The following is a 20005-nucleotide window of genomic DNA, read 5'->3' on the forward strand; positions in this document are numbered from 1 at the left end:
CATTAAGAGTAAGATGGAGAGAAAAAAATGACACCAAAGATTTCTTACAACAAATCGTAATGTTTATATTGCATACTTAGTAACACTTCTTGAATGAATTAAAGGATGACTGATCGGCATCAGAGGCTTATTTATTTTTTAAGAACTCAGACATGGATGCGTTGTGTAGTTTAACAATTCATTAAAATCTACAAACTGAACTCTTTTTGTAAAAAATAGCCTACGGTAAATAAGAATCGCAAATTGAAACATCGTTCTCAAACTGAATACGGTATCTACTCGTTTGACTGGACGATTTTATATGTTACAGCATGTGTAGTGCTCGATTGCTACTGCCTGAGCACTGTTGTCTAAAGATGGACGTCTGCAGGAATAGGTAAACAAAAGCCGAAATTCTGGTCATTTATTTGACTTATATTTTCGCAAAGGCATGTGCTAATTTACGAGGTGGTAGGGTTTTCTGTCATCTGTCATTTGTCTGACGAACGAGACTGCTGATGAACAGTATATATTCGCTCGTGGACAGGTTAATTACCTCTTTCAAAGGTTAATTCAGTGAGTTACAAATGTGTCCCATTGTTTAGTCTTTGCAATTGAGTCGATGCCCATGCCATTTTTCTATCACCGGACTGCCTCAGCAAAAATTATAATGATTTGGTTATCCGTTACAATTATGTTGTAATTACATTATCACTTTTAAAAAAAATGTAGATTTAGAAAATTGTCAATCAGATCTGTCGAAGGTAAAAGTCTCTTAGCATTCATAGGGGCCTGCTGATGCCGCAACATTGGTAAAATACTAAGGCCATCATGTATTTATTCAAAACAGGTTACGAACGTGGATAGACTGAATCTCCGTTTCCTAACATAATTTATACTGCAGTGGTAAGTATTTCTTAAAGTACTTTCACAAGGAATGGTTTTATTAGAAGATGCAAAGGGGTCATGTTGTAGGTTAATTATGTTTCGTCCACATGCAGTTCTCATCTGTCCCTGTCCGAACCATTGCTGCACTTGCTGCACTACAGTATGAACACAGAGGTGTCGGCTTATCCTGACGTTCTGGCAAATGAAAATGGAGGAGGTTTCAATGTCCAGTCTGGACAACAGCAAACTAGAGGTAAAACTACAGGTGTGCTCTTTGTTTTGCTCTTTTGCTCATTGTCCATTTATTTTTGTAAAAAGTCATTCCAATTGTTATATTGTTGTGCAGTGTAATAGTTTCTTTGAGTAAACCCCCCCCCCCTCCCAATACTCTGGTTCTGTGTTTGTCAGGGCCTAGCTCAGGACGTCTTGTCTGATCTGGTAGAAGACGCCTGTCTCGGTCTCTGTTTTGAAGTCCACCGGGCCGTCAAGCAGGGCTACTTCTTTTTGGAAGACACTGACCAAGAAAGCATGAAGGACTTTGGTAAGTGCACAGTGCCTCACAGTAGGATGTTTTAGTTGACTGGCATGATACTCAGAAGATTCTTACAGTTTATCTGGGTTTTTCTTGCTATTGCTATATTTGACAGATTGTCGTATTCCAGTTCTGGTCATTTAGTCTTGTGTCTGTTACTCATTTCCTTTCCTGCATGCTGAACATGAGAGCTTAGGGTTAGTTGGTTAGATAATTGTCCTCTTATATCAATCATATTAGCTGACATACAAGAAAAGTTCAAAATCATACACAAGTTAAATCCACGTTTTACAATGTTGTGATTCACATCATTCCAGAATAAATTCAGCCATATCTGTCGGTAGCATCTGCTGGAAATTAAAGAGTCAACTATGAGCATCAAAATATCTCTAAAAGAAAGATGTGGAATGGCACAGATCAGGGGTGCATGAGCATCCAAAATGTTACGGCTTTGGAACACTATCAGGACATAGTACTACAAGTATGTAGAAGTAGAAGGTGTATGACACCACTGAAAGCCTGCCTGGATCAGGCCCTCCCTCCTAACAAGTTGACCAAGTAAGAAGGACACTGATCAGAGAGACGACCAAGACGGCACTCCCAGATTTGATAAAGCTAAAGCTTTTAAAGCTAAGACTAGTCTAGTGTGCATGTGTCAACCATATCCTTCCACAAATCTGGCCTGTGAGGTAGGGTGGGAAAAGCCCACCTTGAATACTGTTTGTATTCAAGCAGATTACTGAATGTGGCAAAAAGTGACAAAAACACCACTTGTTGGCATTAATACAAGCATTGTTTCTCATCATCCGGAACTTCTTGGGATCAAACTGAAAATCAATGCAGCAATGTACAGAGTAGTAGATGCATGTTGTGACCAAACTCCAATGTCGTCAGACCAATCAACACGCCCTGGCATCTTGTTTGTGATATACAGTTAGGTCCATAAATATTTGGACATTGACACAATTTTCATCATTTTGGCTCTGTATACCACCACAATGGATTTGAAATGAAACAATAAAGATGTGCTTTAAGTGCAGACTTTCAGCTTTAATTTCAGGGTATTTACATCCAAATCAGGTGAACGGTGTAGGAATTACAACACATTTTATATGTGGCCCCCCCCTTTTTAAGGGACCAAAAATAATTGGACAAACTAACATAATCATAAATCTAATTGTCACTTTTAATACTTGGTTGCAAATCCTTTGCAGTCAATGACAGCCTGAAGTCTGGAACCCATAGACATCACCAGACGCTGGGTTTCGTCCCTGGTGATGCTCTGCCAGGCCTCTACTGCAACTGTCTCCAGTTCCTGCTTGTTCTTGGGGCATTTTCCCTTCAGTTTTGTCTTTAGCAAGTGAAATGCATGCTCAATTGGATTTAGGTCAGGTGATTGACTTGGCAATTGCAGAACATTCCACTTCTTTGCCTTAAAAAACTCTTTGGTTGCTTTCGCAGTATGCTTCGGGTAATTGTCCATCTGCACTGTGAAGTGCCGTCCTATGAGTTCTGAAGCATTTGGCTGAATCTGAGCAGATAATATTGCCCGAAACACTTCAGAATTCATCCTACTGCTTTTGTCAGCAGTCACATCATCGATAAATACAAGGGAACCAGTTCCATTGGCAGCCATACATGCCCACGCCATAACACTACCTCCACCATGCTTCACTGATGAAGTGGTATGCTTTGGATCATGAGCAGTTCCTTCCCTTCTCCATACTCTTCTCTTCCCATCATTCTGGTACAAGTTGATCTTGGTCTCATCTGTCCATAGGATGTTGTTCCAGAACTGTACAGGCTCTTTTAGATGTTTTTTGGCAAACTCTAATCTGGTCTTCCTGTTTTTGAGACTCACCAATGGTTTACATCTTGTGGTGAACCCTCTGTATTTACTCTGGTGAAGTCTTTTCTTAATTGTTGACTTTGACACAGATACGCCTACCTCCTGGAGAGTGTTCTTGATCTGGCCAACTGTTGTGAAGGGGTTTTTCTTCACCAGGGAAAGAATTATTCTGTCATCCACCACAGTTGTTTTCCGTGGTCTTCCGGGTCTTTTGGTGTTGCTGAGCTCACCAGTGCGTTCTTCCTTTAAAGAATGTACCAAACAGTTGATTTGGCCACACCTAATGTTTATGCTATCTCTCTGATAGGTTTGTTTTGATTTTTCAGCCTAACGATGGCTTGCTTCACTGATGGTGACAGCTCTTTGGACTTCATATTGAGAGTTGACAGCAACAGATTCCAAACACAAATACCATACTTGAAATGAACTCTAGACCTTTTATCTGCTCCTTGTCAATGAAATAACGAACTCCCATGAGGGAATAACATACACCTGGCCATGGAACAGCTGAGCAGCCAATTGTCCAATTACTTTTGGTCCCTTAAAAAGGGGGGGGCCACATATAAAATGTGTTGTAATTCCTACACCGTTCACCTGATTTGGATGTAAATACCCTGAAATTAAAGCTGAAAGTCTGCACTTAAAGCACATCTTTATTGTTTCATTTCAAATCCATTGTGGTGGTATACAGAGCCAAAATGATGAAAATTGTGTAAATGTCCAAATATTTATGGACCTAACTGTACTATATGTTTCACTGGGTAAAATAGAGAAATTATTTAAATTTCCCACACTTTCATCAACATGGTCACCAAAAAGATTTTTTGTATGAAGCAATGGCCAGTAGTGTGCACTAAACAAGATCCATGTTCAGAAGCAACCAGTGTTCAACAAGATTGATCCAGCTCTTGACCCCAGTTGCCTACACCGGTAGCAATGTAACGAATAGCAGTTTAACTGAGGTTCTCTCTCCTACCCACTTGGCCTGCAGCACAGTTGCAGGGATATGCTAATATGCTCATAGTTTAAAAGTCCCATGACATGAAAACTTCACTTTAGGAGGTTATTTAACATTAATATGAGTTCCCCTAGCCTTCCTTTGGTCCCCCAGTGGCTAGAAATTTCAATAGGTGTAAATCCTGCCCTGGATATTCTTCTCCGCTTTTGAGAAAATGAGAGCTCAAACGCTTGGTTTTGAAAATCCCCTATTGTGACGTCACAATAGGGAAGGTCCCCTTTCTCTGCTTTGCCCGCACAGAGAATTTGGCCCACCAATGAGAAAATGAGCTACGACCGTGCGAGCGCGACATTGGTTTTTCCTCGAAACATCATGGCTTGCAAACGACCGAAGCTTGGCAGTTAGCCCCGCCTCTTTCTTCCTCACAGCATTTAAAGCTACAGACACAGAAACAGCGCGTCCTGAGGAAAGCTCATTGTGGGACTGCTCGTAGTGCCTGTAATTCTGCACCAAGGCTGAATTTCAGGAAAGAGACTTCAGATACAGTATTAAGGGACCACTAAGGCCTATATAAAAGCATCCAAAAACAGCATGTCATGGGATCTTTAAAGCTGATTGAATAATTCCCACAGTAATGTACAGTTAGGAGCTTGTTCTGTATCAAGTTAAAACAAGTTGATGAAATTTGACAAACAACAACAAATTGTTGATCTTGAATTGGATGCATTATCTTCACCAGTGTCCTTGGCTCCAGTGTAAAAGTATTTTGAAAAGTCAGAAATAAATGACCTAAGTAAAAGGATTAATTTGTCTCTTTTGATGACAAAACACATTTGAGTCCTGCAAATACCACATAATAAAAACACACATACTGTACTCACTAAAACTCGTTAACACCAAGAACTGTAATTGGGGTGTTGACTGGTATATAACCAGTAAATGTGGGTAATCCATGTTGGACCAAAATACTTTTCCAGAAATTGTGGACCAGCCAGGGGTGGACGTGTTTGGGCAGGTGTACAACCAGTGGAAGAACAAGGAGTGTGTGTGTCCCAACTGCAGCCGAAGCATTGCTGCTTCACGTTTTGCCCCACACTTGGAGAAGTGCCTGGGAATGGGACGCAACAGCAGCCGCATAGCCAACCGCAGGTAAGACAGCAACTTGAAGATATTTTTTGTAAATGCATTGTCAAAGTTACATATAAAGATGGTTGGAAAACTAAAGGAAAAACCAACATAAAGTGTCTTAGTATGGTGTTCATGAGCCTCGGTATAGATTCTACAAGTCTGGAACTCTACTGGAGGGATGGCGCCAGGGGCGTAGCCACCCAATTTGTTCTAAGGCCTACCCAAAAACGAAAATATCTCCGAAAAATTATGCACCGGGTGCACATCGCAAAGTAAACTAGAGAGGGTACAAATTTCTGGGGAAATTGTAGGGTGTGCTTGCTTTCGTCGGTTGCACAGGGGTCCGTTTTTGAATGACATTTTTACAACTGATATTTCTGTATATTTTATATAAAAATGCATACTTATTATTTATAAAGATTACATAGATTTAAAAGCTTATTTTTTGCTGCTCATTTACAACTGAAAATACCAGTGAAGTGTAGAATGAAATAGATGTCTTCTCATTTCCCCTGCAAGAGGCAGCCTCATCGTTGAATCAAAACGAATAAATATGGCAGACCGGTCTAAAAATTGACCTAATCTCTATGACTTAAACGTCATTTTAAGTTTTTCCCTTCTCATGATATTTTCAGGCATTTAGCCTACTCATTGCATTCATTCATTAATAAAGAATCCCCTTTGAAGATTATTCTACGACGTTACCCGGCAGTAGAAGATGGAATCGCGATTCAAACAGTACCATCTGCTAACTGAAAATATAAACGTAAATAAGCTTGACATTTATTTAGTGGAAAATCGCTCATTCATAAAAAGCTCACTGGTAGCGATCATTGTCAGTAACAACGGCAAGTGCGATATAGCCCTGTGTGGAGAAGCTGCCCCGGTAAATTGTACTACTACAGTACAGTACTAGACTACTGCTGTGTTCGTCTTGGTAGCGATTGCGTTGGTTGAATTGGATTTAACGTTCCGTTGTACGGTTTAGGCTGAAATTAATTATTTTCATGAACAGATGGACAACGTTTAGGCTGTGGCAATGAAGTTCAGGTTAGTAGTTAGATAGACTTTTGATTTAAGTAAGGGGAGTGCCGAACATGTTCTGTTGCCGTTTGACTTTCTAAACAGCTGTGTAGATGTTTTTGTAGTGTCTCGCGTAGGCTACAGCGTTGCAGTGAGCTACACTGGTTTGAAACGACAGGTAATGATAATTTCACCCACAAATCGTTTACTTGTAATCTAATGTCATAATAAATCCTACAACGAAAACGTATTTGTGAGGAATGTTTATTTTAACGATTGAAAACAGATGCATCATAGACCACTGTTATGTGTTGCCCGGGCAACAGAGGCTAATGTCATGATGCTAATACTTCAGTGAAATAGTAAACTACTGTTTCCGAAAGTAGATGTACTTCCTTAATAATATCAGCTTATATTGTACATTACACATCACAATTGTGTGTCATATCACAAAGTAAAATTAGTAAATAGTTATCACCCTGGCCTCTTTGCTTGTGGCGTTTCTGCAGCTGCCTTGCAGTAAAGTAGTTAGCTTAGCTATCTCCCAGAAGTTAACGAGCTGCTAAACTAATGTTCTGCTAGAGGTAGTCACGCGAGTTTTCGTGACGTAGTGACGTTAGTAACGTCAGTGACTGTGGCTAGCAAATTAGCCACCGTTAGCTTCACTTTTCGCCACAAAAACTTAACCTAAGCCTAAACCATGCAACGGAACGTAAATCCCAATACAAGCAACTCAATCGGTACCAAGACGAAACTTTTGACACCTAGGTTGTCTATGTAGGCCAAATATTGACTGAGTTTTAGGGGGGCAAAAAGAATAATAAAAATAATAATATATATGTGAGAGAACAAAGGTTGTGCCCTTGCCGAAGGCAAAGCACACCCAATAAGTAAAAAAAACTGAAAAGATGCCTATCCATATTTATCTAGGCCTACCCAAAAAGATTATTCTGGCTACGCCCCTGGATGGCACACTGTTATTTCAAAATATATTCCCTCATTTGGTGGTTGTATGATAATGGGGAGGATGATGATGGTGAAGATTGCTATCATAACACGTCGATCAAAATTTTCCATAACTGTTCAAATGGGTTTTCATTTGTGCATTTAGTCGCTTTTATCCAAAGTGACTTCCAAGAGAGAGTTTTACAAAAGTGCATAGGTCACTGATCATAACAACGAGATAGCCCCAAATATTGCGGGTAGCCAAACATGAAGCATAGGTTGAGATCGAATTGAAGGCCAGAGCACAGGAAGTTTGATTTATACTTCAACATCAGACGCATCTGCGTAGGGTCCACAGACACGTTTGAATTTGGCTTTTGGCCTGATGGATTTGTAAAGGAATCAGATATTCTTTTCTGACTCGCCATAGTTTTTTTTTCTCGTTTGAATATTCAAATTTTAGCGTAGTCACGTCATTCACACCAGATTGGTCAGACACATTCCCTTCAGACAGTCCTCTTAAAATATGCGTGCATTCTATGATATGAGTTGCCTATAGTGTTCTGCGTTGATGTGATAGTTTTGGATCCTTCAAGAGGGGTCTCAAGACTTATCTTTTGATCTTACACTTAAATAATTCTTAGTTATGATTTGTATATTTATGGTATTTTATACTATTTTTTATTATTATTGATATTTGATATTGTATTGCCATTATTGTTATTATTACTATTTTGCTTAATATTGGCCCAGCAACTTTTAAAAAGTTTACTGTTAATTTTAACTCTTATAAGATTCATATTTTGTCGTTTTGGACAAAAAGTGTCTGCTAAATACAATAACCACAGACCTTCCCAAAAGCTACAATAAAGCTGAGAGTAGTATATGCCCTGGAAAAGAGCATCAATACAAGAGAAGCAGTGTACTCACTCACTTGTTATTTACGATTTGGAGGCCACAATGTCCATACCAAGTGCAAGTAACAGTGGAAAGCTGCATGGCCCTCTGAACAACACTGGATTATTACCATACAGATACCTTTTGATACCATTTTACCTATGCTTGGTGGCCGCAGTGGTTAAAATAGGGCAACCTAGTAATACTGTGTCCTCCAATTTAGCTAGATAGATAATTTATTTTATTTATTATGTAACTACTAGCCTATAACAAATCAGTTGTGTGAGCGTGGTATATGTCCATAATCTTCCCCTTCAGTACTTAATTCAGTATTATTCATGTTATTGGATTTTTGCAGTTACGACGTAAGGCGTACATAACACATACATGCAGCCTCCCTCCCTTCCTGAGAGTCCCTGTTAATTTGCCTACTCCTTACCACGTCGTCAACTACTCTCTCTTTTCCTCACTCGCTCCCATGGCCCTGTCATGTTCACTCTCCTCCTCCTCGGCTTCTTCCCTGACCCTGTCAGTATGTTGTTTCTGCTTCTCTGAGCCAGCCACAGAGCCACCTCTCCTCCTTCCTCTACAAGTAGCCTAATGCTGATGTTGAAGCAGCTAAAGCCCCCCCAAACATGTTCGAAATTTTTCACATGTTGTGGCATTCGCACGTAGATTTTTCATCTTTTTCTCCTTTTCTGCGCCTTCCTTGCGCTTGGTGGTCGTTTCTCCATTTTAGCGATGCTAAACTTTAACGATCCTAAACCAGCATACGCATCAGCGAACAGCTCGTGTCTCAGGGCCAGCGGGAGGCGATATTATGAATCAGGGGAAGGGGGTTCCTGGATTTTATTGGGTCAGGCCAGTGCCAATAAAGAAAATTAACCAATGGGCTGCTGTCAGTTCTCTATGGGCTAGAGTTGAGGCTTTGCAGGAAAATTGTGGTTGGCCCCCCAAAATACCAAATCTCACTCCAAGATTTTTGGAAAAGTTGACAGCCCTGTTTTGTATGTAAACTTGTCTATTTCTCAATAAACATTTTAAAAAAGCTCTGAGACTCGTGCACGCTTGCAACTAGCTGTACACGTCATACTTTGCAACAATCAGTCGCGAGCTTGTGAGCTAGAGCTAAGGAATTGCAGAAAACTGTCAGAATGTGGTACAAGTCCGATCAAGAAGCACATGTGAACTTTACGAAAATCAATACTATTGGTACTGTAGTATTATACGTGCAGGGCCTATACGTTGTTCTTTTTGCTTCGTGTTTTTAGTTTGACTGCTTAAGTATTGTGTGTGTGTGTCGAATTAAAGAAACTGTAAACTTGAATATCTGGCTCCGTCGTTGTTCTAGCTCGGCAAAGCAAGCTTAATTAAGCCTATAGGCTACCTATGTTACTATTATATTGATGATGAGTGTTGCTTACTATTACTAGCTTATTGTTAATGCCATCGTTGTGGTGTTAATTGACATAAAGTTCTAACAATATAACGACCATAACAATATTGTGGTTATCAGACATGATTTATTGTTGGAATGCTGCTTCAGCATTCCAAGTATTGTTCTTTGAATCTATTCAACTTCTTCATCATTATTATTCTATTTCTTCCGCTACGCCTTTCAGCGCCTTCAAATCTTCAGCTATTAAAACCGTTCAGCTATCAAAAAAATCAGCAGTTTCAGGCTATGACTGCTATAGCTTTTCAGCTTTGTACCTCTTATGCTTGAATTAATATAAATCAATATTCATAATATTTTTAACATGGTTTTCCAATGGAGTTTTTTTTCAAATCCTCTCAAACTTCTTTAAACTTCTTCAACTTTCAAATCCTTCTTCTTCCACAATCCTTCAGCTACAGCCACCATTTAAACTTTAAAATGTTGACAAAACCCTAAAGTATTTTTTTTTTAATTCAGCTTTTTGTTATCTATTCCATCCATCCATCCATCCATCATCTTCCGCTTGTCCGGGGGTCGGGTCGCAGGGGCAGCAACCTAAGCAGGGAGGCCCAGACTTTCCTCTCTCCGGCCACTTCCACCAGCTCTTCCTGGGGGACCCCGAGGCGTTCCCAGGCCAGCCGAGAGACATAGTCCCTCCAGCGTGTCCTGGGTCTTCCCCGGGGCCTCTTCCCAGTGGGACGTGCCCAGAACACCTCACCAGGGAGGCGTCCAGGAGGCATCCTTATCAGATGCCCGAGCCACCTCAACTGGCCCCTCTCGACACGGAGGAGCAGCGTTTCTACTCTGAGCCCCTCCCGGATGACCGAGCTTCTCACCCTATCTCTAAGGGAGAGCCCGGACACCCTGCGGAGAAAACTCATATCGGCCGCTTGTATTCGCGATCTCGTTCTTTCGGTCACTACCCACAGTTCGTGACCATAGGTGAGGGTAGGAACGTAGATCGACTGGTAAATAGAGAGCTTTGCCTTTCGACTCAGCTCCTTCTTCACCACGACGGACCGATGCAGAGCCCGCATCACTGCGGACGCCGCACCGATCCGCCTGTCGATCTCGCGCTCCATCCTTCCCTCACTCGTGAACAAGACCCCGAGATACTTGAACTCCTCCGCTTGGGACAAGATCTCCTCCCCGACCCGGAGATTGCACTCCACCTTTTTCCGGTCGATAACCATGGCCTCAGATTTGGAGGTGCTGATTCCCATCCCAGCCGCTTCGCATTCGGTTATCTATTCAACTTTTTTTAATATCACTGATTATGTTTCATGAGTTTTTCAAACCGTTTCTGAGATTTACATGGGTGTGTATGTGAGAGCCTAGAGTGCTGACTGAAACGCTTAGAGTGGAGGGGAGCTTCGAAATCAGTTTCAAAAAGTATTTCTAGTTTGCCAGCATTGCCACAATTTTCACTCTTCATGCTGCATTTTTGGATCAATAGATAGCTAATTTTGTGTTGATCGTAGACAGTTGTCTGTGGAATCCAACAGACTTACACATTTGTTCAAATGCGAAAAGCGAGACAAAGTCCAACTCTCGCCCCATAGAGACCAATGCAAATATGGTGACAAAATCGTCAGAGAAAGCAAAAAGAACAAGATTTTGAAACTGCCGGTAGAGTCGTATTTCTGACCGCACAGAAATATAAAGGACATCTCTGGTTCCGGTAGAGTCTTGGGTCTCGGAAAATATCCTTATTTTTTGGATTGGACTTATAGTTTTGTGTCTAGGTTAACTTGTTTGAGGTGTGGATTCTAGCTACATTTCTGTTATTCTCTGCCCTCAGCGCGTTAGCAATCATAGCTGCACCATCACCGTGGCAACGACAGACACGCACCACTCAGTCTCACGCAGGTGATTGGTATTAGCTGATTAGTGGAGTCACAAGACAGAGTTTGATAGTATTTCAACCTAATACAATTTACAAGAGGTGACTGCAGGTGCTGCTAATATCTCTTTTACTACTATTGCTAATGGAACTGTTTTATTCTACTACGCCACTGAGTGCGTTTACTTGACCATGAGAAACCCGATTACTAGCAACTGTCGGTTTATGCCATACGATTACTCCGTTTACATGTGTAATTAGTTATGCGGTTACTCAATAAGCACGTCTACATGATTCTTTTTATTAATCGTTGTATGCTCCACAGACAAAACTTGCACCATCATCCTTCTGCAACAAAGTGTCGCTGTGTCTTCCTGTATCGGCCCTACTGCTGTATGTTTCAGAGCAAGATTTGAAGGCGCTGAAAGGTGTCACGGAAGAAATAGAATAAGAATAAGAATCTGAAGAAGTTGAATAAAGATTCAAAGAACAATACTTGGAATGCTGAAGCAGCATTCCAAAAACTAGAAACGGCTGTTCCTGCGAAACAGCAGTGAGAATGCTGAAAACCTGAATGGGGATAGCTGACCATGCTAAAAAAGCGGAAAATTGTGAAAATTTAGTCGAAAGTTATAAGCTGAAGCGCCTGAAAGGTATTTTTGAAAGGGGCTGGAGCTGGACGAAGGTATAAAACTACAGAAAAAAGAAAAATGAAAAAAGAAAAAATATAAATAATTCTGAAGAATTTGAAAATTTAGCAGAAAATTATTTGCTGGAGTTTCAAAAGGCCTGAAATGTATGTTAGAAAGGACCTGCAGCAAGATGAAGGCAGAAAAGAGAAGAAAAATGCAGAAGTACTGGCAGTTGGAAGGTACTGCTGTGAAAGGTATTTTTGAAAGGACCTGGATAGTTTTGCGTCTAGGTTAACTTGTTTGAGGTGTGGATGCTAGGTAAATGTATGTTATTCTCTCTGCCCAGGTCGTTAGCGATCACAGCTGCGCCATCACCGTGGCAACCAAACAGACACGCACCAGGAAAGCAGAAGGAACACGTTTTTTAAACTGCCGGTAGTCGTATTTCTGAGCGCACAGACATATAAAGAATATCTCTGATTTCGGCAGAGTCTTGGGTCTCGGAAAATATCCTTATTTTCTGGATTGGACGTACAGTTTTGCGTCTAGGTTAACTTGTTTGAGGTGTGGATTCTAGGTAAATTTCTGTTATTCTCTCGCCCTCAGTGCGTTAGCAATCATAGCTGCACCATCACCGTGGCAACCACACAGACACGCCACTCAGTCTCTTACAGTGCGTGTCCACTGCAGCGACGCGAAGCGCTTGCCATCGCTCGCCTTCCCACAGTTCACCACGCTCGGGGGCGTTTCAAACAGATTAATGTAAAATGTAGTTCTCTAAAGTCACTGTTGTAGTTGTCATGGCCAAGTGTGCAGACTTGGGTTTACGTACTCGCAACATCGATCAAAATACAACTTGTATACAAACTACAAAACTGTTTAATAAACATAAACGTTGACATGTGTAAAAAACGTTTTATTATATTACTCAAAGTATGCTAATCTGTCGATACGATAGGGAGTTCCAGCCGGGCTAGCTAGCTACTGTAGTTACCACAGAACGAAGTTACGTAATGTGACTAGACTGAATTTGAAAGTACAAGCACCAACAACTTCAGCAACCTTGCGCCATGCGTCGTTTTTTTGTATTAACATCTCTGTACGAATACAGCTATGTATCATACAGGACTGGGTAAGCAGCCACACAAACGATTAGTTTCTCCTCCACCTTGAAACCTAGAAATGTTTACCATGGTTGCTACGTTACGAGAAACAAGAAAACACTCCGATTGGCCATCGCTAGTGAAAATCGCTCCTCATTTGCATAAAGTTGAGAAAATCTGAACTCGGTCGCATCGCGTCGCTACCCACAATGCACCACGCAAGCGATTCGCCTGGCTCCATTGAAAATGAATGGAAAACATGTTGTCGCTCGCATCGCTGCAGTGGACACGCACTGTTACAGTGCGTTCACACTGCAGCGACGCAAATCGCTTGCCATCGCTCGCCTTCCCACAGTTCACCACGCTCGGGGGCGTTTCAAACAGATTAATGTAGAATGTAGTTCTCTAAAATCACTGTTGTAGTTGTCATGGCCAAGTGTGCAGACTTGGGTTTACGTACTCGCAACATCGATCAAAATACAACTTGTATACAAAATACAAAACTGTTTAATAGACATACACGTTGACATGTGTAAAAAACGTTTTATTATATTACTCAAAGTCTCTGCTAATCTGTCGATACGATAGGGAGTTCCAGCCGGGCTAGCTAGCTAGCTACAGTAGTTACCACAGAACGAAGTTACGTAATGTGACTAGACTGAATTTGAAAGTACAAGCACCAACAACCCTAACCCTAACCCTACGTCAAGCCGAACAAAACAGTATAGAACTAGAGAGGGTACCCTACAATTTCTGGGGAAATTGTAGGGTGTGCTTGCTTGCGTCGGTTGCACAGGGGTACGTTTTTTAATGAAATTTTTACAACTGATATTAATGTATATTTTATATAAAAATGCATAGGGCCTACTTATTATTTATAAAGATGACAGATTTAAAAGCATCTTTTTTTTGCTGCTCATTTAGCCTACAACTCAAAATACGAGTGAAGTGTAGAATGAAATATGATATCTTCTCATTTCCACTGCAAGAGGCAGCCTCATAGCTGAATCAAAACGAATACATTTGGCAGACCGGTGTAAAAATTGACCTAATCTCTATGACTTAAACGTCGTTTTAAGTTTTCCCTTCTCGTGATATTTTCAGGCATTTAGCCTAGCTACTCATATTGCATTCATTCATTAACCCCTTTGAAGATTATTCTACGACGTTACTGGCAGTAGAAGATGGAATCGCGATTCAAACACTACCATCTGCTAACTGAAAATATGCCCCCAAAAACGTAAATAAGCTTGACATTTATTTAGTGGAAAATCGCTCATTCATAAAAAGCTCACTGGTAGCGATCATTGTCAGTAACAACGCAAAATGCGATATAGCCCTGTGTGGAGAAGCTGCCCCGGTAAATTGTACTACTACAGTACAGTACTAGACTACTGCTGTGTTCGTCTTGGCGATTGCGTTGGTTGAATTCGATTTAACGTTCTGTTGTACGGTTTAGGCTGAAATTAATTATCATGAACAGATTGACAAAGTTTAGGCTGTGGCAATGAAGTTCAGGTTAGTAGTCAGATAGTTTCACCTATTGAAAGACTTTTGATTTAAGTAAGGGGAGTGCCGAACATGTTCTGTCGCCGTTTGACTTCCTAAACAGCTGTGTAGATGTTTTTGTAGTGTGTCTTGCGTAGGCTACAGCGTTGCAGTGAGCAACACTGGTTTGAAACCACAGGTAATGATAATTTCACCAACAAATCGTTTACTTGTAATGTAATGTCATAATAAATCCTACAACGAAAATGTATTTGTGAGGAATGTTTATTTTAACGATTGAAAACAGATGCATCATAGACCACTGTAGTATGTGTGTTGCCCGGGCAACAGAGGCTAATGTCATGCTAATGCTTCAGTGAAATAGTAGACTACCGTTTCCGAAAGTAGATGTGGGCCTACTTCCTTAATAATATCAGCTAATATTGTACATTACATTTCACAATTGTGTTTCACATCACAAAGTAAAATGAGTAAATAGTTATCACCCTGGCCTCTTTGCTTGTGGCGTTTCTGCAGCTGCCTTGCAGTAAAGCTATAGTTAGCCTAGCTATCCCCCAAGTTAACAGATGCGAAACGAATGTTCTGCTACAGGTAGTCACGCGTGTTTTCGTGACATTAGTGACGTAGTGACGTTAGTAACGCCAGTGACTGTGGCTAGCAAATTAGCCACCGTTAGCTTCACTTTTCGCCACAAAAACTTAACTTGAGCCTAAACCATGCAACGGAACGTAAATCCCAATAGAAGCAACTCAATCGCTACCAAGACGAAACTTTTGACACCTAGGTTGTCTATGTAGGCCAAATATTGACTGAGTTTTAGGGGGGCAAAAAGAATAATAATAATATATATGGGAGAGAACAAAGGTTGTGCCCTTGCCGAAGGCAAAGCACACCCAATTAGAATGTATTTGTTCAATGAGTGAAACATACAGATGCATATAAATGAAATATTCCCCTGAGCTGTAACACAGGAGTAAACATTTACAGTAGAGACAGCAGACAGAGAGCTCTCCAACTACTTCTAGCACATTAGCTACCATTTCACCAAAATACCATCATTCTACACCGAGTAGCCTAATATCAAGTTAGCGGTTTGCACTAATTATAGCAGAGATACCTCTGGAAAAGTTATCTAGTATAATTATAACAAGCACACAGAACTGAGTGATGAACTGCTGGCGGCGGTGGATGGTCCAGGTGCGACCGGAGGATGAACGGCCGGGGGGGGCGATGCTCGGTATGGCTCCGCGCTGCAAGAGAAGCCGTGTGTTGGTGAACCCCGTCTGTGTCTGGTCCATGTTAAGACTGTCCACCGTGAAATGGTCAGTGGCGCAGAGGCGGCTGTTGGAGTTTATCCAAAGCTTTCCATGAGCGTGGCTCTTCACAACATCTATCCACCTATTTTTCCTTTCATTATCAACAGGGAACTTAAATGGCGTTGCAGCGCAGCTGGAGTTCTTGCATCCAGGGAAGAGGCAGTTGCGGGTGGTGGGAGACATCCTGAAGCTAGCTAGCTAGCTGATGTAAGCTACAATAACAGTACAGCAGGAGGAGCCATTCAGTGATCTGACGTAGATGGGGCGAAATGATGTAGATAGGGCATTTTTTGGCTCCGCCCATTAAAACCTGATCTGAAAACGGTAGAGAAACAGTTCTTCGGTCTAACTCCACATTTCAATGCGGCAAAGTTTTAGCGCTTTGCACATGCTTTCAGGAAATCATTTCACACATATATAATGTACTTAGAAGCAAAACATGGAATTTACTTTACAGCACCTTTAAGGAGCACCACAACTACAATGTTTGTTATCGTTTTTACAGGCTTCAGGGCTGGGGGGGTGTTGCTTCTGATGACAAAGGCCATAACATATGATTCACATAACTTTCATAGTCCTCAAACCATTGTGACCCCTTGTGCCATATCCCTAGAAGAGACCAATCCCACCAGGATATACGTATTTCCTCACAGGATAAAGGTTATCACACAGAACAACTGTAGTTATTTGCAAGGACCCTTCTCCCTAACAAGACAAGTGGACCCAAACCATGCCAGGGAAATACCCACACATCTTAACAGAGCCCCAGGACCCCTTACTGTAGGGGTCAAACATTCTGGCTGGTACTGTTACATCGCTCAATGCCACGCATGCAGGGGCAAGGGCAGGGGCCCTAACCCTCTGTTTTGCACCACTGATCTCCCCTTTCAACAACAATTTCCAAACCTATTTACGAATGACTTTCCTATATATATATATAAAGGCAGATGTAAATGCAATCAAGCAAATGAGGTTATAAATGTTATTTACTCTCTGAAAAAGCTTTTAATGCACTCCCGAGGTTCTGTGTAATACTATGTAACTTTTGTCATTGAATCACTTCATGCTTTATCTCACAGAATAGTGACTGGTAACAATACCAATAACAAATCAGAGAGTGATCAAGAGGACAACGATGATGTCAATGATAATGACTGGTCTTATGGCACCGAAAAAAAAGGTAACAGACAAGTTTCTAGTCTTTTAACAAAGCAACTGATTAATGTAAGCATTATTGATTGCTTACTTGTAACATACCTTACTAACCTTTAATGTTACCTAGAAACACATCTGATTCTAATTCACTTTGAACGCCAATTTTTGTGACAATGCTCATTCTTAATAGCATGCATAGCATAATATAGTTAGCAGTTTCTCTGATTACACATGGTCTCATATATCCAGTGTTGAATATGTGCTTTTATGTAAACCTTACATATTGTCCATGATGAGTCTCACTAAAATCCCTCTTTTTGCAGCCAAGAAGAGAAAATCAGATAAGGTACCTGTATATTATTTGAAATCTTCACTCTTCCCCTTAGGTGTGACACCCAATGTTTTCAGTTTACCATTCAGACCTCCCAGTTGCTCTCTATGATACCCAATAGAGGAACTGCTGTGTATCAAACAATAAAGGCATAGATTTAGTGAGCTTTGAGCTTTCACCCACTTCGAGGTTGTGGGATGGGCCAGTCAGTCCACCAGATAGTTAAAAAAAATCTATATATATGATTTGTAGATCATCTTTACATTTGTCTGAAGAGACTCAATTCATGACTCATTGTTTTCAAATTGACAATTCCCCATTCAACTTTTATAAACTGAAACTTTTTCCTAGTTCAGATTTTTTTCACAACAAAAGGTTTATTTTCATAATGAAATGAAATATATTTATGAATATGTTAGTATTTTACAAGCGTATATTTTCCTGTTTTATTCATTATTAGATATACATTGAAATCAATGCAATGTTGGCATTAAATATTAAAACACTATTCAGTTGAAACCCAATCTACATAACTGTGGAGATAATATAATTGTCTTGTTCTGTCTTAATTAAGATTTTATGCCAATCACTACTCAGACATTGCCATTTGTCTAGTAGGTCTTTTTAGTTTAACAACCTATACCTATGTTTCTTTCATTGCCTGAAATTGAATGCATTTCAGAAACCAAAATCCCATTGTCACAGGGGTTCATCTCAACAGTTTAATAGATACTATGCCATAATATGGACATGACAAACAGAACAGATCATCAAGCTTCATGTGCATTGCTATATCTCTTCCATACTGTGTCCACATTTTGTAACGGTTGTATTTCTTTTCAATATCAGAATTCAAATTCACCACGAAGATCAAAATCATTCAAACATAAGAGTAAGTGGACACATTTTTATCTCCAATTGAGAACATATGAGAAATATATACCTAGGGAGCTGTCTTTGTGGCACTAAAGGGAGTTTTGTAAAAAAAAAAAAAAACTTATTTACCAGCTATGATGGGTCCTCGGCGTCGTATGGAGAACCAGGAAAGCCCGCACATGTTGATGAAAGATGAAACTTTTCGACAGTAATGTGCAGACAAGAAAACCAAACAAAATCCATCTCTGGTTTATTGTTTTAAAATGACCTATAATTCTATATAGGTTAGTATGCTATGTATGTACGTATATATTCAGCCAATCAGCTGAATATTTGTTAGTTTAATTAACCTCTTTGTTATTTACACAAATCATTACACCAATTCGCAATCTGTTACTTACTTTATTACAGATGTCTCCATTTTGATCACTTCATGTATTATATAAAAATGTGTCAGGGCAGTTAACAACCAGGAAAAGGTACCACTATGTACAAAGTGTAAAATGTTAGCTGACAGGTTTTTGTGTTTAGAAACTAAGCTGTTCAGTAGACAGTGAACATAATTATGATTCCATTTGACCACTTTTCAGACAATAATGGGCAATGTGTCTTTGTATTTTAGACTCTCGGATTCACTTAGTTAAGATCATGATTCTCTTTACCAATGCATGCAAGGATTACCAGCTGTTACTTGTCACACCTGTTTATTATGATTCCGGATGTTTTCAAATCCTTGACAAATATTTAGTTCACCAAATACACCTCCACTCTATGGTTAGCTTGTTTAGTTTGGATTCTATCTATCAAACAATAATTTATATCATATGTTTACATTGTGACCAGTTAAAAACTTGTTGTGATCATGTAAATATTAAAGGTTATAAAAATTATGCCTTTGTTGACCATGTCTTCTAGCATAATAAATTATTCATAAATTCTAATACAATCCATAAAATAATGTTTTCCCTCAGATGTGTAAGCCTGATATGAACAGGGAACAATTATATTTATATACTTTGGAGTTTGGCAAAACCTGCAGAGGCTCAAACAGAGTAACAGGGCTCTAGAGTGCGACCAATTTGGTCGCATATGCGACCAAAATTTGTACGGGTGCGACTAAAAATGTTCCTAGGACGCACCGGTGCACCTAACCTCCTCGCATCCGCTGCCTCTCCACGAACGAAGCGTTTGTTCTCCTTTGACGGAACTCACACTCATGGTTGGATCATATCGTGGTCTAAACCAGAGCCATAGAAAAAGAGTTGCGACACGCTTTGATCTTGCCGACACGTGATCACGTGGTTCATGTAGCTCGCTGTAGTTCCAAAAAAACCCACTGCTGTCAACCGGTTTGAATGGTTTTCAATGAAGCTGGCCAACGGAAGCCGCTTTCTCAGGCAAATGATGAATGAAACAGGCTTGGTTAAATAAATCCGATATTCTGGCACACTGCCAGTGAAACACAGGAAAAGAGCTAGAGTTTTTTTGTCACGTGGTTCCGGTAGCTCGCTGTAGTTAAACAAAACCCCCACTGCTGTCAACCTGTTTGAATGGTTTTCGGCGGGACACAGCAGCACCATCTCGATTCACGGACCTTTTCGGT

General features: G+C 40.4%; 1 protein-coding gene across 2 annotated transcripts; it reads left to right on the forward strand.

The window, feature by feature from the left end:
• Window positions 1–292: 292 nt before the first annotated feature.
• On the forward strand, window positions 293–19290 carry atxn7l3b (ataxin 7 like 3b). 2 transcript variants are annotated; one of them, XM_062475154.1, is made up of 9 exons: window positions 293–376; window positions 830–885; window positions 981–1120; window positions 1276–1408; window positions 5184–5355; window positions 17120–17220; window positions 17519–17541; window positions 18376–18418; window positions 18535–19290. In XM_062475154.1, exons 3-9 carry the CDS (start codon window positions 1070–1072, stop codon window positions 18612–18614), a joined length of 603 nt encoding a protein of 200 aa, XP_062331138.1. In that variant the 5' UTR covers window positions 293–376; window positions 830–885; window positions 981–1069; the 3' UTR covers window positions 18615–19290. The 2 variants fall into 2 exon arrangements, with proteins under 2 accessions (XP_062331138.1, XP_062331139.1); XM_062475155.1 differs by lacking the exon at window positions 293–376 and adding an exon at window positions 447–504.
• The last annotated feature ends 715 nt before the right edge of the window (window positions 19291–20005 follow it).

Source organism: Osmerus eperlanus, chromosome 12 (genome assembly GCF_963692335.1).
Source record: "Osmerus eperlanus chromosome 12, fOsmEpe2.1, whole genome shotgun sequence".
In the NCBI taxonomy this organism is placed as follows: domain Eukaryota; kingdom Metazoa; phylum Chordata; class Actinopteri; order Osmeriformes; family Osmeridae; genus Osmerus; species Osmerus eperlanus.